The 13499-nt window shown below is 42.9% G+C and overlaps 1 protein-coding gene across 1 annotated transcript in view; it reads right to left on the bottom strand.

Annotated features, from left to right (window-relative positions):
• SUSD3 (sushi domain containing 3) overlaps positions 1-7101 on the bottom strand; it is a 21599-nt gene extending 14498 nt beyond the window's left edge. The window contains exons 1-2 of the mRNA XM_009701479.1: positions 7050-7101; positions 899-1087 (exon numbers count right to left, since the gene is read on the bottom strand). Coding sequence (XP_009699781.1) covers positions 899-1087; positions 7050-7101 — 241 coding nt within the window. The remainder of the gene's footprint in view (positions 1-898; positions 1088-7049) is intronic.
• Between the last annotated feature and the right edge of the window lie 6398 nt (positions 7102-13499).

Here is a 13499-nt window from a genome sequence, read left to right on the forward strand (position 1 = left end):
AGCTAATGCAGATCTCTGCCAACTCATTTTGAGCACTAAGCACGCCTTGCTTCAAAACTCATCTAGTCCTTCCAACACCATGATGACCAGCATCAGAAATGGTTCAGCTGAGCTCCACACAAGTGTTCTATTTCTGCAGCCTCTGGAGAGGAGGATTTCTCTCATTTTTCTTTAATGGTATCTCTCAAATGAGAGATACGAATAGCCGAGTTTGTGAGAGAGCGGTTAAGTGTCTAAAAGAGCCATCCATCTACTGGTGATTTAAAATTATACAAGGTCTGAGACACAGACTGAGATTCTCAAAGCCCAGAGGTACCATGTTTTGCTTGGGCCTACTTCTAGTCAAGTTACTAACAACCTTATAATAAATAGGAAGGAACACAGCATGAAAGGTACTTAGCGTTGTTGTCATTCAAACACCATTTGTCAATATGGTAACTTTCCCATGCGGCTACCCACAGGCAACAACCTAGAACTGTTCAAAAAATATCACTGTGTTTCTTTTACAGCAAAAATATCTTCAGAAAAGAATGCCAGGAGATTAGAGGGTTTGCAAATATGCTTGCACATTAGCTGGTCGTATCTATTCATTTTCCAAAGAAGGGTACAGCTTGTAGCTACAGAGCCACAGTTATTCCGGGTGCAACACTACCGCAGTCGGTGACGTGAGATCAAGCATAAATCCGACTGAGTCTTTTCTGTGTCATGATAATGAATGATGTCAGAAGACGCATGGAGCACAATTACAGTCAGTGGGGGCAACTTGGAAGGAAATTGGGTTTGTCTTTTTCCTTGCACAGATGTCTAGAATTAATCCTAATATTGTAGGAGACAGGCAGGGCAAAATAAACACAATGCAGCCCCAAAGGGACTGGGAATGGTTTGGAATGAACCTTACGCTTGCAGGAGGGCACTCCGGCTGTCCACTGGGTACCGTCCCCTTTCCAAATGCAGGTGATGACGCCCGGTCCCTCCAGCTGGTGCTCGGCAGAGCACTGGAACATTATCACCGTACCCACAGCCGTGCCATTGCCGTAAATGATTTGTAGCGTGCCGAGATGGGGAGGGTAGACATGGCTGCACTGCCCTGCAGAACAAAAACAAAGCCAGACAATGCAGGGCCAGAGCCAAAAGCGAATGTCCACTTAAGTTTTAGTGTGATCAGATTGTAAATCAGTCCAAGTTATGGTCAAAACAAATAACAGACCTCGGGGTGGGCAATGCTGACTGCTCTGCCAAGTACTAGCCTGAGGCCAAACCCACTTTGGTGCCATTCAATAGCTCCATGGCCCTCACCCCCAGCACAAAGTGGTGTTTTACCCATGTTGCAACATTATCTGCTAAGGCTGGTACGTATTAAACTTTTTTTAAACACAAAAAGTCATTCTGTGAGCGGCGTGGTCTCCTACGGATTCCTGTCTTGTTGGACTCCGTGTGTTTAATTAAGTACCCACGTTGGCATCTTCCATGCTGGGAGTATTCATAACACATCTTCCGCCATGCAAACTTTCCAAGATCTAATGGATTGATCACATATTGCAGCATTTCAGTCTACTTGGTAGCATCTTTTCATCATCCTACAGAAACTTGCTATCTTTCAAGAGCACTGCACTTCTGTTAGTCTTGGCTGAAATGAGCCAGTGGGTTCCAAAGACACAGGGAGGGGACAGACATACACATACAGCACAACTACACTCAACTTATCTCCATTTTCAAGTGACAAACTCCGCTTTACAGTATATCATTCATTTGTAGTACATTTTTGTTCATTCAGCTTTTCTCTTTCTATTTCTCTGTTGTTCATATAGCTGTTCTTTGAGTCATGGAGCTGTTCTCCTCTCCACCACGGAGTATCGGCCACTAACTTTATACATTGAGTTTTATTGTCACAACATTCCTTGTTTCACACTCATTTAAACACAAATTTTAATGATCGGTCATTAAGACAACATTATAATATCCAGATATACTTCAAAGATAACAACAATAAATACATTTTCTGGTTTTGTACATGTGCACTGACAGAATCTGGAAACTGTTTATCATAATCTTTTTTTTTTAAATTTACTAAATACCAGCACTGTTTCCGCATCAGAGCCCAGATTCCCTGTCTTTCACTGGATTTCCAAAGGACTTCAGCAGACTCAGAGGCAACTGCGTTGCTGTTGCAAGACCAGAGTTGCAAGCACTATGATAACACCAAAAAAAATTAAAAAGGGGAAAATATGCTTCCCACACTTCCAAGCAAAGAGAGTTTTAATAGCCTCCTTGAGAATATCTTGACAGAATCACATGTTGATAGTAAATCTATTTTATTTTTAATACTAAAACTCCCCTTGGTCATTAATTAATGTTAAGTTCCTGTGATAAAAGCGGAGCAGACAGGCTTACTACCTATCTTTAATTTACGCTTTTTAACACCTCAGCCCCCTGGAAAACAAACCCAAAGAAATCTCAGCAAAACACCAAACAAAAGCCACGGTGACAATTACTGGCCTAATCTACTAAGTAAATATGTACCGAGGACTAACTTTTTAAAAAGTGCCTGTTTTCATTCCATGCAGATTTATTTCTGTTTATTTTGCCACTACTTTCCGTCTCTTACTATGGCATCGATTTGCCTCAACAAGAGCAAGTACCTTCTGGAGGGTCATCTCCCTTCATCTCTTGTCCTTCCCCCCAACATCCCATTACTGGGACACATGGGACGTGTGCATTGGACAACCTTCCTCCTCACTCTGGAGGAGCGTTACAAGTTTCGGCTTTTCTTTTTACTTTAATCACTCAGAGACTTACCATGAAAAACCATTGTCCTAAGCTGCAAAATACCTACTTGTTTGCATTTTACACTTTCAAGGCTATTTTTAGATACCAGATCACATACTTAAGAGTCCACGGCAGTGACACTTCTAGCTGCATGATATGCAGAAAGTAATTCAGAGCCAAATTTGATTCAAAGCACATCTGCTTAGCCACTATAGCAGCCCTTATTAGACACTTTCGGTAGACTTGCCAGTTTACCTGGACTTGTTATTCAGTCTCCGCTCTCCAAAGAATAAGATCATTTGGCACTGGATCCTTTCTTTCAAGACGCATTTCATTTAATCCAGCATTGACCATCGTGAGTAATACGTGCAGCTGTAGCTGACCCTTTCCTGCACTGTTCTCACCCATGATGGCATACGTCAAGTGATTAAAACCTCTGAATGTCAGTCATCATTCCTCAACCGTGGATTTTAAAAATTTTTCTTCACTTGAGCACTACAAAAATTTCTAACAGCCAATGTCCCATGAAACTGTGGCTATTTCCTCGCTTTGGCTGGGGCTGTACCAGCACGATATCATCCCCAGAGGATCATTCCCGTAGGAATGAAATCGGGGCAGGAACCCCAGAGGCTCATCTGAACAGCAGCAAAACTTTTAAAAGCTTCTAAACCCAGCTTTACACAGATGCTGAGCTGAAAGTTCATCAACTGTATTTCATGTACCTGCACTAGGCCAGAGCAGAAATACCATTTCTTCTTCTTCTATGAGTTTTTCAACACAATTTCTTCCCACTAAAGTCAAAACATTAAATCTGTCACTACTTTTTGCTTTTTACAAATGCTTGTATTGAAATGCATAGATGGATTTTTGCCAGTATGGCTTTGTGAATTTCATCCAAGTTCGGGTTTAATATCTCTGGATAAAATTTGCCCTAATTTTCATCAGCAATGGTTTTCCAATAACTGATTTGTAAAATCTCTCCTATAAGCTCTAGCATTCTTTGCTATTAATTATTTATAATGTTTTTTGCGGTTACTTGTTGCATTCACTTTTCTGCTAGGTTAATTTTACCCTTCCATCTCCAGAAAATCATTGTTTAGGTAAGCTTCCATCCTCATGATTATTCAAGCAGATGTTCCATATAGACTTATCTTTCAAATATTCTTTGGGCATCTTTACCTGACTAAATCTACCAACATCAAGCATTTGATTGTTGTTTTTCTAAACATAATATGTTTATAATTTTGTTTTCAGATGAGGCTGGTGTTCAAGCCTGCATTACCTTCTGAAATAAAACACAAAAGCTGCATAAACATTTCTGCTGATCAGATTTACATCTCGATTTATATTTCTTTTCTAACTATCTAGCAAATATCATGTTCAGGTCTTGGTTTGCAGTAACTGTTAGCACCCAGAAAGGTAAAATTGAATAAAAACCCTAATTATTGTTCACATAGCTTTTGCAATAGCTGCATCACAAACCCCAGATTCATGCCTGACAGCCAGCACCTAAAGCTAGGAGGAACACTTGAGGAATTAACAGCCTATCAGCCACTTCTACGCAGTTTATAATAAACATGAAAATTCATGATATGTTGTTTAGTTTTGATTTACTTCATGGCATCGTTCCTACACTTGATAAGCGTCTCCAGCACCCAGTTTCCATTGCTCTCCACTCCCAGGCTCATCCTCTCCTTCACTTCCAGATATTGGCTACTACTTCCAAGCTCAAGAAGAAAACTCACTTGCTGATACATCCCTGTGAAGCAAAGGCTGGAAATATATATATATTTTAAATTTATTGTGAAGTCCAACAGAAGTTGTAAGGACTCTAGCTTGTTCATTTTACTCACTGAAAAAGACTAACAAACTGCCTTGTCCCCAACATACAGCAGCAGCTCTGGTGAACCGAGATGACCGTTAGCTGGCCAAGTCGTTTCAGGGCACAAGAGCCAAACACCTTCAAGTTCTGCAGCTACTTCTGCAGCTTCTATTAAAGCAAAAGCTGATTTATGCAAATACATTTCTTAGCTCGGCTTCACACTAAGAGGATATCCAGTGTTCAAAAAGTATCTGAATCTGCTGCTACTGTCCACCAAGACAGAAGAAGGGCATTGGCTATAGCAAATAAACAGATTATTTCATATAACAAATCACTGTCCTCAAAGTAAAGACACTAAAGTGTAGCGTACTCCATAAATTCTTAATTCACCCAAACCTCTGGGTTCAGAAATAGCCACATACATAATTTCCAGGCACTGGAAAATAAAAAGTAATGCAAGAATTAAGGCAAAATAATCCAAAATATCTCTTCTCATGCACAGCTAGGATTATCTGTATTGAAAACTCAATTTGTCAGAAAGAATTACCATATGGTTTCCTTGTCAGCAAGCTGCAGATTTATGTTTTCCTGATAAGAAAACAGAAATGAGAGAGCAACCTAGGAACGTTTGCCCATTAAACATTTCCTGTGCTCCTTCCATAGCGAAACATAGAGACTAAAAATCAAATACATTGCATAAGTATATACCAAAATGACCTAAAATACAGCAATAATTACCTGAAAGCATGTTATCAAGATTACCACTCACTGTGCAGAAAGGGAGCAATCCATGACTTTGCCTTATTATTCCCATACACATGTAACTCAATCCTTTGCATTGCTTATTGTTGACTATTTAATGCAACTAAAACACGCTGGAATAACCAGATGCCAGAAAGAGACAGAACATTAGGTTCTATAAACCCTGCAGACAATAAACATGCTGACATTATTTCTGCAAGTCTCTTTTCCTACAGAAGCATGCCTTAGAAATCGGTGTCCCTGAAGTCACAGGCATAATGTTGAACATCCACAGCAGCCTCACAGAAGAGCTCTTGGAAGAGCTCGTTATGTCAAAAAGCAAAAGAAAAGCAGCCAGAAGTGAAATATGCAATAAAACAGATGTAGTAAAGCATCTTCTGTGCGTGAAACCCCCTGGCCCTGGCATCGGTCCCCTCGCCACCATGCCTTTGCTCCCTCGCAGCGCTGGCTGTGAATCCTGCATGAAGAGCTGCAATGACAAATGGCTACCAGGAGCTTATTCTGCCACTAGAAAATTCAGACACTGGCGTGGCTTTTTAAGAAATTAGTGTTAAACATGACACCAACCCAGAAGTAAAAGAGAGAGGGGGAGATCAAGGCTCTTGAAGCTGCAGAGCTTGAACAAGGTCCCCAGCTGCGCCGCAGCCACCGGCAAGCGCGCCATGGAGACCTCCTACTGCTTGATGTCACCAGGTAATGACCTGCTTCAACCTTGCCTAACAAAATAACATGTCAGCAATGGCATGAGTTGACCTTTCCTACCTATTTCACTGGTTTCCGAGAGTCACTATAAAGCTGAAACACTGGAAAGTTCTTACAGACCCGTCTGCCTTCCAACACGCAGGTACAGCCCTGCAAAGTTATTCCCCTGGGGGAGGTTTTGGAGGTCCAGGTGTGGGCACAAACCACATGCACCAAAACACAGCCCTCTACACACACATCACCATAAGGACCACCTTTGGCAGGCAGGGCCAGGCTTGGCCACAGCTGCCCAGGCGACCTTCATGTTCTGAAGTCTGATGGAGACCTGCAAGAACTGCCACCGCAGCCATGCAGGCGGCTGCTCCCCTGGGTCACTCCCATGGAGGAACCATCTGGACAACTGCAGACAGCGAAACTTGAAGGTGCTTCTACAGAAGACATCTATCAGAGCACATAGTCTGAAAAAAGAAATGCAGTCTGAAAAAAGAAAGACACGTGGGTCTTGCATCTGTCTGATTTCAGCATTTCCAAATGAAAATACTCCCTACAAAACGTTCTGGGTTTCTATTGAAAAATTAAAAAGAGGGAACCCAATTTCTGAGTCACCATTTCACAGGCCACCATTAACCACTCGTGGAAATGCTTTTTCAAAAAAGCTTATTCTCCCATTGATAAGGCATTCCTATGCCATTAAGAGAGCAGGAGGGAAGGAGAGAACAAAGGTTATTTGAAGCGAGTTTCTTTCTGTGTTTACACATCCATACTCAAATGAGCTCTCTGCTCACACCTCTCTTACAGCAGATACCTTAGGCTCGCTCCTACCGACTTCCCTCATTTTTTTTCTGTGGTCTATTTTGTAGGTAAAACTGATTTTTCAACACCCTGCGATGTAATTAACAACACGCAATAGTTCTGCAAGCATGAAGGGGTGCTGGGACTCCCACGCCAGGCCGAGTCTCATCAGTTGTGTTTTGGGCATCATCGCTTTCCTTCTCACCACGCTCAGGGTCACTGGCGAGGCCCCAGGACAAGCGAGCACATCTCGGCATCCCGCGTACTTCCTCATGTGTGGCTAGTTTCCATCAGGAACACTTCTGTGATTTCAGTTCAGCTGTGGCAGAGTTTGGGCAGCAGCCGCTATTGGACAGAGCAAGATCCTTCCTGGCTTGGAGCAGGGAAGAATGCACATACAGAAGATGAGAGAAGTAAATGCATCCAGAGAAAAAGAAACAGCACAGTGTCAAACGCCAAGCAGCTCTGGAACATGAGAGGAGCAGGAGCACTCGCCAACATGACCTTTTCAGATAAGTGAGCAAAAGCCCAGACCCAACTGCTGTTGGATGCTGGGGACACTTTAGTGGGAATCTGATCCTCCTGAGCCTCATCATCTGACTGGACAAAACTGGTGTGAACCCGACGAGAAGAGAAGCCGTGGGCAAGGCATTAAATCACCTCGCCAACACAGCTGAGGTGGAGCAGGCACTGGTGCTGTTCCCTGTGCAATCCAGAGATGGTGGATGGCTGCACCCACTTCATGCACCGGGGCTGCCGGCTCCTGGCTCCACTCACTCTGTGGAGCTGCCATCCCTATGCCCAGATGGGAAAATACACAGTAATGTATAGACCACTGAGCAGTCCTTGACAACTCAGGGTGCCTCTTGGTGGGTGAACGATGACAAAGCCTAGTTCAAGATCTTTTCCTGCCTGCTAAGGTGGCAAAAATTACCAGATAGCAGCAAATTCTTGGCTTCCATCTCCAAAAGAAACCCTTGCGCTATGCTGCTGCAAAATCTTACATCCAAATCTGAAGCAGACAAATTCAGTTCATCTCTCTTTACGATACTGAGCCTTTTTCTTTTCTCTCTCCCAGTACTTTCATCTGGCTCTTGAGCTGAGCAGCATAGTGAACAAGACGTAGCAAGATTTAGGAGTCAGCACTAAACACTTCCCGGCTCTACTCTGAAATAGTAGAGGGCTGCAAGCAATTTTAATCCACGTAAAATTCAAGCTACATATCACCGAAGTGCTAGATTAGGGTTCGATGACACATGCAATCCACTGCTACTTCAAACATAAAAAATGTGTAGGATTGGTGTAAAATGATTCTTATTCGTGTCTTTTATGTTACTCTTAAAAGAGAGGATTTGTTCCAGTCATCGTACTGCCGTCTCTATGATTGATTTTCTTTTTGCCAATTTACATCAAAGTCAGGTTATTCTCATCCGTAGATTTTACTCTTGCATCTAGCAACAAGGGCAATACTGAGTATTTCTCTTCTTATGGGAACAATTAAATGAGAAATAAGAACTAAATGAAAAATGAGGTATTTGATGAAGGCCCCAGTAAAGCAAGAACAGATGGGTTTCCTGTGCTTTACTAGTCTGTTTACCAACAGAATTGAAAAAATAGATTATGACACTTCTGAAAAGTTAATAATAGTGCAACTTTTGAGAACAAGAAGGATCTGTTAAACCTAAAGCAAATTAGAAGTGTTCATCTACTTAGCTCTTCACTGTTACTTCCATATTGAAAAAAAAAAAAAAAAAGGAATTTTGTATCTATATTTATATCTGTCTATATCTTCACTATGGAGCGCACCAGAATTACGCCTTAATTCAAACTGTTCCAAATTAAAAATTACCCATGGAAGTGATGCCAACAGTTGCTTTTGTAATCAATTGTTTAGTGAATGGAGCTAATAGTGCTGATGGTCTCCCCTCTTTGTCATTCTAAAGCAGATAATAAATAAATAATGTATTTGTAGAATGCAGTTTGTGGCCTAGTTTTTAAAACAAAGATCCTAAAGAGAATAAAATTAAGAGGAATAACTTGAAATGAGCTTTTCACTGCACTTCAGCTGAGACCCTCAATGCATCAAATGTCGTGGAGCAGACAGACTGACGGGCAGGTGATCTCACCGGGACACAACCAAAATCCACCGCTCCGGAGAGCTGAGTCCCAGCACGCCATCCCCACGAGGCAGCGGGGGATCCAGCCCTTGCTCTGCTTGCCTCCAAAGTCTGTCAGCACTGCTTCTTGCATAATAAGCATCGGTATTTACAAGAAGGAGAACAGAAGTAACTGGTTACGCAATACCACAGTCTTCTACAGATGGTCCTCAGCCTCCCCCATGCATCTATGCATCCGCAATCTCCGGAGAGGTTCAAATGCAAAGCAAGACTTGAGTGTTTCCCCAGGATCTGTCACCCCATCTTCAGGAGAAGCCAAGCAGAATCAGGGACATGAGAAACATAAAGCAAGACAAATTAAACCATCAGCTCAACTCTGAATTTGAAACTTGCAGGTCAGGAATCTGTTTCTGTATCATTTTCCTCCTCTCCAGGGAATAACGAAGAGTAAGAGCATTCCCACACCTTCCCTCTGTCACCAGGTCCCTCTCTGTCCTCAGCCAGGTTTTCAGAGGCACATCCTTGCTGGTGGAGGTGTCCTTCATGAAACATCAGGTCAGTGAAGTCTGCAGGTTTATATTTTCAACTTCCATCATTATTTTTCCCCAGTGCTCATGAATAACCTCTCATTCGTTAAACCTGTGCAGCCAACTGTAACATTTCTGCAGGCGGTGCAAAGCGATACGTGAGCTCCATTAACCAGACCCTGTATATTTTCCAATGGAAACTATGATGACAAGGAATGTTAAAATTTCCCCTTGTCCATAGTCGAGATAAGAGATTATTATCTTGGACCAATGCTCAAAGCATTTTTCATCATCACAATAACTACAAGAAAACGATCACCACAAATGAAATAAACAAATATGCTACAGAAGGCCAATGATTTTGGGAAATCCAGATTTCAGCACCCAACTCAATATTTAGCACCTTGCTAACATGGATCAGGTATCAAGAGGAAAGCAGACAAGTTTTACTAGCAACCTGCCTTTGGCAAGCCCTTCTCCATGCTCTTACAGGAGCCTGACGCGAGAGAGAACCAACAACCGCTTACGAGAGCAAAATTATGTCAGCACTTTCCCTTCTCACAGAGATGATGATGGGCATTTCTGGGGTCTGGAGAAGGCTGCAGGTGCTTGCTTGTAGGAACCTGAATTGCAAAACCTGACCCTTTTGTCTGAAAGGGGATGCTCTGACAGAATCCACTCTCTTGCTTTTGCTCCCTTGAAAACGCAGAAAGAAGAAAAATGTCAAAACCACCGTGTCAGGCCAGTTCTGGTACAAATACCTTATCGGCACTCATCCTATCCTTGGGCCCAAGAAAAGGGCTTGCTGTTAGAAAAGCTTCAGCTCTGTGGCTTTTCACCTACAAAATGGTTTAGCACCTCTAAGGATCTCTGCAAAACTCTCCAGCTTTTTCTCTGTAGAGCAAGAATATTTTTTAACACCTAAGTGGATCATTTTTACATTTAACCTGAAAGCCAGCTAGTAACAAATCCAACATTTTCTAGTTTCTCTTGATAATTAGCAAAGTTTTGTCATCAAAATCAAACATTTTAATAGATGCTTAGTAAACTTAGCAAGATTCCGATTTTACTGCTTCTTGCAGATGAGGAAACTAAATAGAGAGAAACCAGCAGCAATGTTGCCCATTAAGCTCCAGATCTACAGATTGAATATATAAATCACCAGTGCTTTGGGCTGCACAGACAAGCAAGAGGGCTGGGCAGAGCTAAGCTAAGAATCTCAGAAATTAAAGGGTTAAGGATAGAAAATTATTATCTGAACACACCCGACGGAAAAATTAATCTGAATATGATGTTCTGGCAACATCAGACATCTGCTTTTAACATGATTTTCAATAGTCTATTTAATTTGCAACAGACAAGGTAAAAATTCAGCACTTCATTGAAAAGCTAGCCACTGGAGAAGCCACAAGAAAACTAGATGCCTATTTTCACAGGGAAAGCACATGTCTGTTAGGAGCCGCAGGTGGAGGACGGATGAAAGATGCCCCAAACCAGCTAATTTGACAGGGCAGAGGCTGCTGCTCGTGCCCCACCAGAGCCCCCCACGCTGCCGCCCACTCAGCCACCCTTTGGGGAGCCCTCCCACAACACCCCCAGGGAAGGAGGGCAGCATCCCTACGCATCTATCGTGACACACTCCCACTCCTCACCACGAACCCGGGCACTAAGGAAAAACAGAGCTCAGCCCGGCGGTGTGTTTGGCCCCTTTACAGCCAGCAATGGCTCCATGTTATCTGCCTGCACCAACTGCTTGGTCTGGTTTGCGCATGGCGGTGAGCAAACAGGCTCAGGGTAATGTACATTGCTGATAAGAGCAGATGTGCCTCGATGACACAGGCGGTGGCCTCTTGCTTCTGCATGACGTTGGCCAGACTGGGCACAACCTCCGTGGACGGCAGAAATCCCTGCCGGTGGGGGGTCATGAGGTGAGCGCTGCACCGACACTACCTTGACCGAGAAATGCTCGAGTGGGAAGGGTCCAGAGTTGGCCAAAACCAGCTTCAGGGATCAGAAAATTCACCCCCAATGTGGACAAGAAATGCTTGCTACTTGATGGTTACACACTCATTTTTGGCCAAAAAGCCTCAAAACACAGGAATTGCATTTGCACAAAGCACGTATTTGTAAAGAATATAGAAACTTTTCAACCTTTTCTCTTTGAAACTACTTTCTTGTTTTAAAACAGACTACTGAATACAGGTTTGTTAGTTTTCTAGGGGAACTTCCAACCATCCTGTTAAGCAAAACCAACCTGAATGCTAGAGACCTTGCCTGCATTTGCTCCCTCTAGTCCACCTGTTTTGGTTTCTGCAAGTCCTTTTTCCTTCCAACAACAAACTGAAGCTGTTCCTGTACTTGGTTTGCTGTATTAAGCTGCTCAATGTGCACCACAGAGCTGTGACCCGGCGTTCACAACTGTCATCAAGAATTTCTGTGAATAATTGATTTTTTTAGACACCAGTCTGAAAGAGTTAGCAATAGCATGCAATTTATTATGGTGATAGAAATCATTCACGGACTGAGAAACTAACAGCCAGATTTAAAAACCTTCTCTGCGGTTTTATCACTTTTTATTTTTCTTCTCTCCTTTTGGTGGTTTTTTTTTTGTTCGGTTGGGTTGGGTTGGGTTTTTTTTACTGCTGAGTTCGGCTTTCCTGTTCCTGGCCTTCACCCGTGACAGCAGAGGGGCACACAGCCAGGAGCCTGGCCACGGACACAAAAGCAACCTGCAAAACTGCAACGTGTGAAAGTCACGCAGCATCCTGCCAGAAACCATTCAAGCACAGCAATGATTAACAGTACGAGTCAATAAGCACATCTGCTTTTGGCCTCCCTGGCCACAGGAATTAGTGAAAGATGGCCTGAAGACTGACGGGGATGTCAGTATAAGGACAAGGAACCAGTCCATTGTGTTTACTTTTTCCCATTAAAAAAGTCTATGATTGCAGGTCAGTTATATGCAGAACGACAAGTAGCTTAAGCGAGTAGGTCAAACGACAGCGGACCCATGCCCTTCACTTTCTTGTACTGCACATATCTAAGAAGCTATGATCTGCATCAGATAATTCAGCTAAATCACTGGCAGCGTTTGAACAGCCAGATGCCTCTTTTGACACAACGAACTAGCAAAGCCATAGTCTTGGAGATTACTGCTGTTCTGAGCAGAAACTCTCCTGGGTGTAATTCTGGACAGGAGGAATCAAACAACAGAAGTCAACCCTTGCACCCATCCTGGCCCAAAACATCTTCCCAAATGCTGTTTCCCAGCCTGCACATGCACTCAGGATTCTGTGCACCATCTCTTCCCTTCACCCCGCTTCTGTCTCCATTTCCATCCCTCCTCAAAATCATTCCCAATCAAAGACCTCCTGCTTAGGATACTTGTACATGTGAGCAGCACTGTGTTTAGCTTTATTTCATGCCAGAAATAATAACTTAATAATCACTTCCAACTCCATTACAGGAAAAGCAAGTCGTTAACCCATCCTCTTCCCCTAGGAGTGTTTTTACCAGCCGCTGCTGCTCTGATATATGCTGATGCTTGTACGTAACCCAGGCACCAACTCAACCCCATCTCCAAGACCCTCAACAGATACAGGAATTCAGTTATTTTGGTGGGTGGTTGCTCATTCTGCAACTTCTGCATTTCTCGCTGTCATCTTAAAACAAAACAAAATGCGAGAGAGGCAGGCTTCCACCAAGACTGCAAAATCATATCTCTGTCAATCTTTTGATCCACTAAGCTAGTCAAAACTGCTCCTCAGAATAACACGCTTGCTAATCCGCGACTGCATTTGAAAGACAGCATGTCAATAAAATGCCTAAATGAAAACTAGCACCTCTTCTATATGTCGGCTTGTCCCCATCAAATTATTGAAGGCAAGACTCTGCAGTGCGAGGTACATAAAAAGTCAGTGGCAATCGTGAATAAATAAGCTAAGTAGTGCTAATTTCAGCACAGTTAAAATTCTCTTTGTTGTAGAGCTGCAGACGTGTGTTGGGAGGCTC

The sequence above is a fragment of the Cariama cristata genome, unplaced genomic scaffold (assembly GCF_000690535.1).
Source record: "Cariama cristata isolate BGI_N322 unplaced genomic scaffold, ASM69053v1 scaffold846, whole genome shotgun sequence".
Taxonomy (NCBI): Eukaryota; Metazoa; Chordata; class Aves; order Cariamiformes; family Cariamidae; genus Cariama; species Cariama cristata.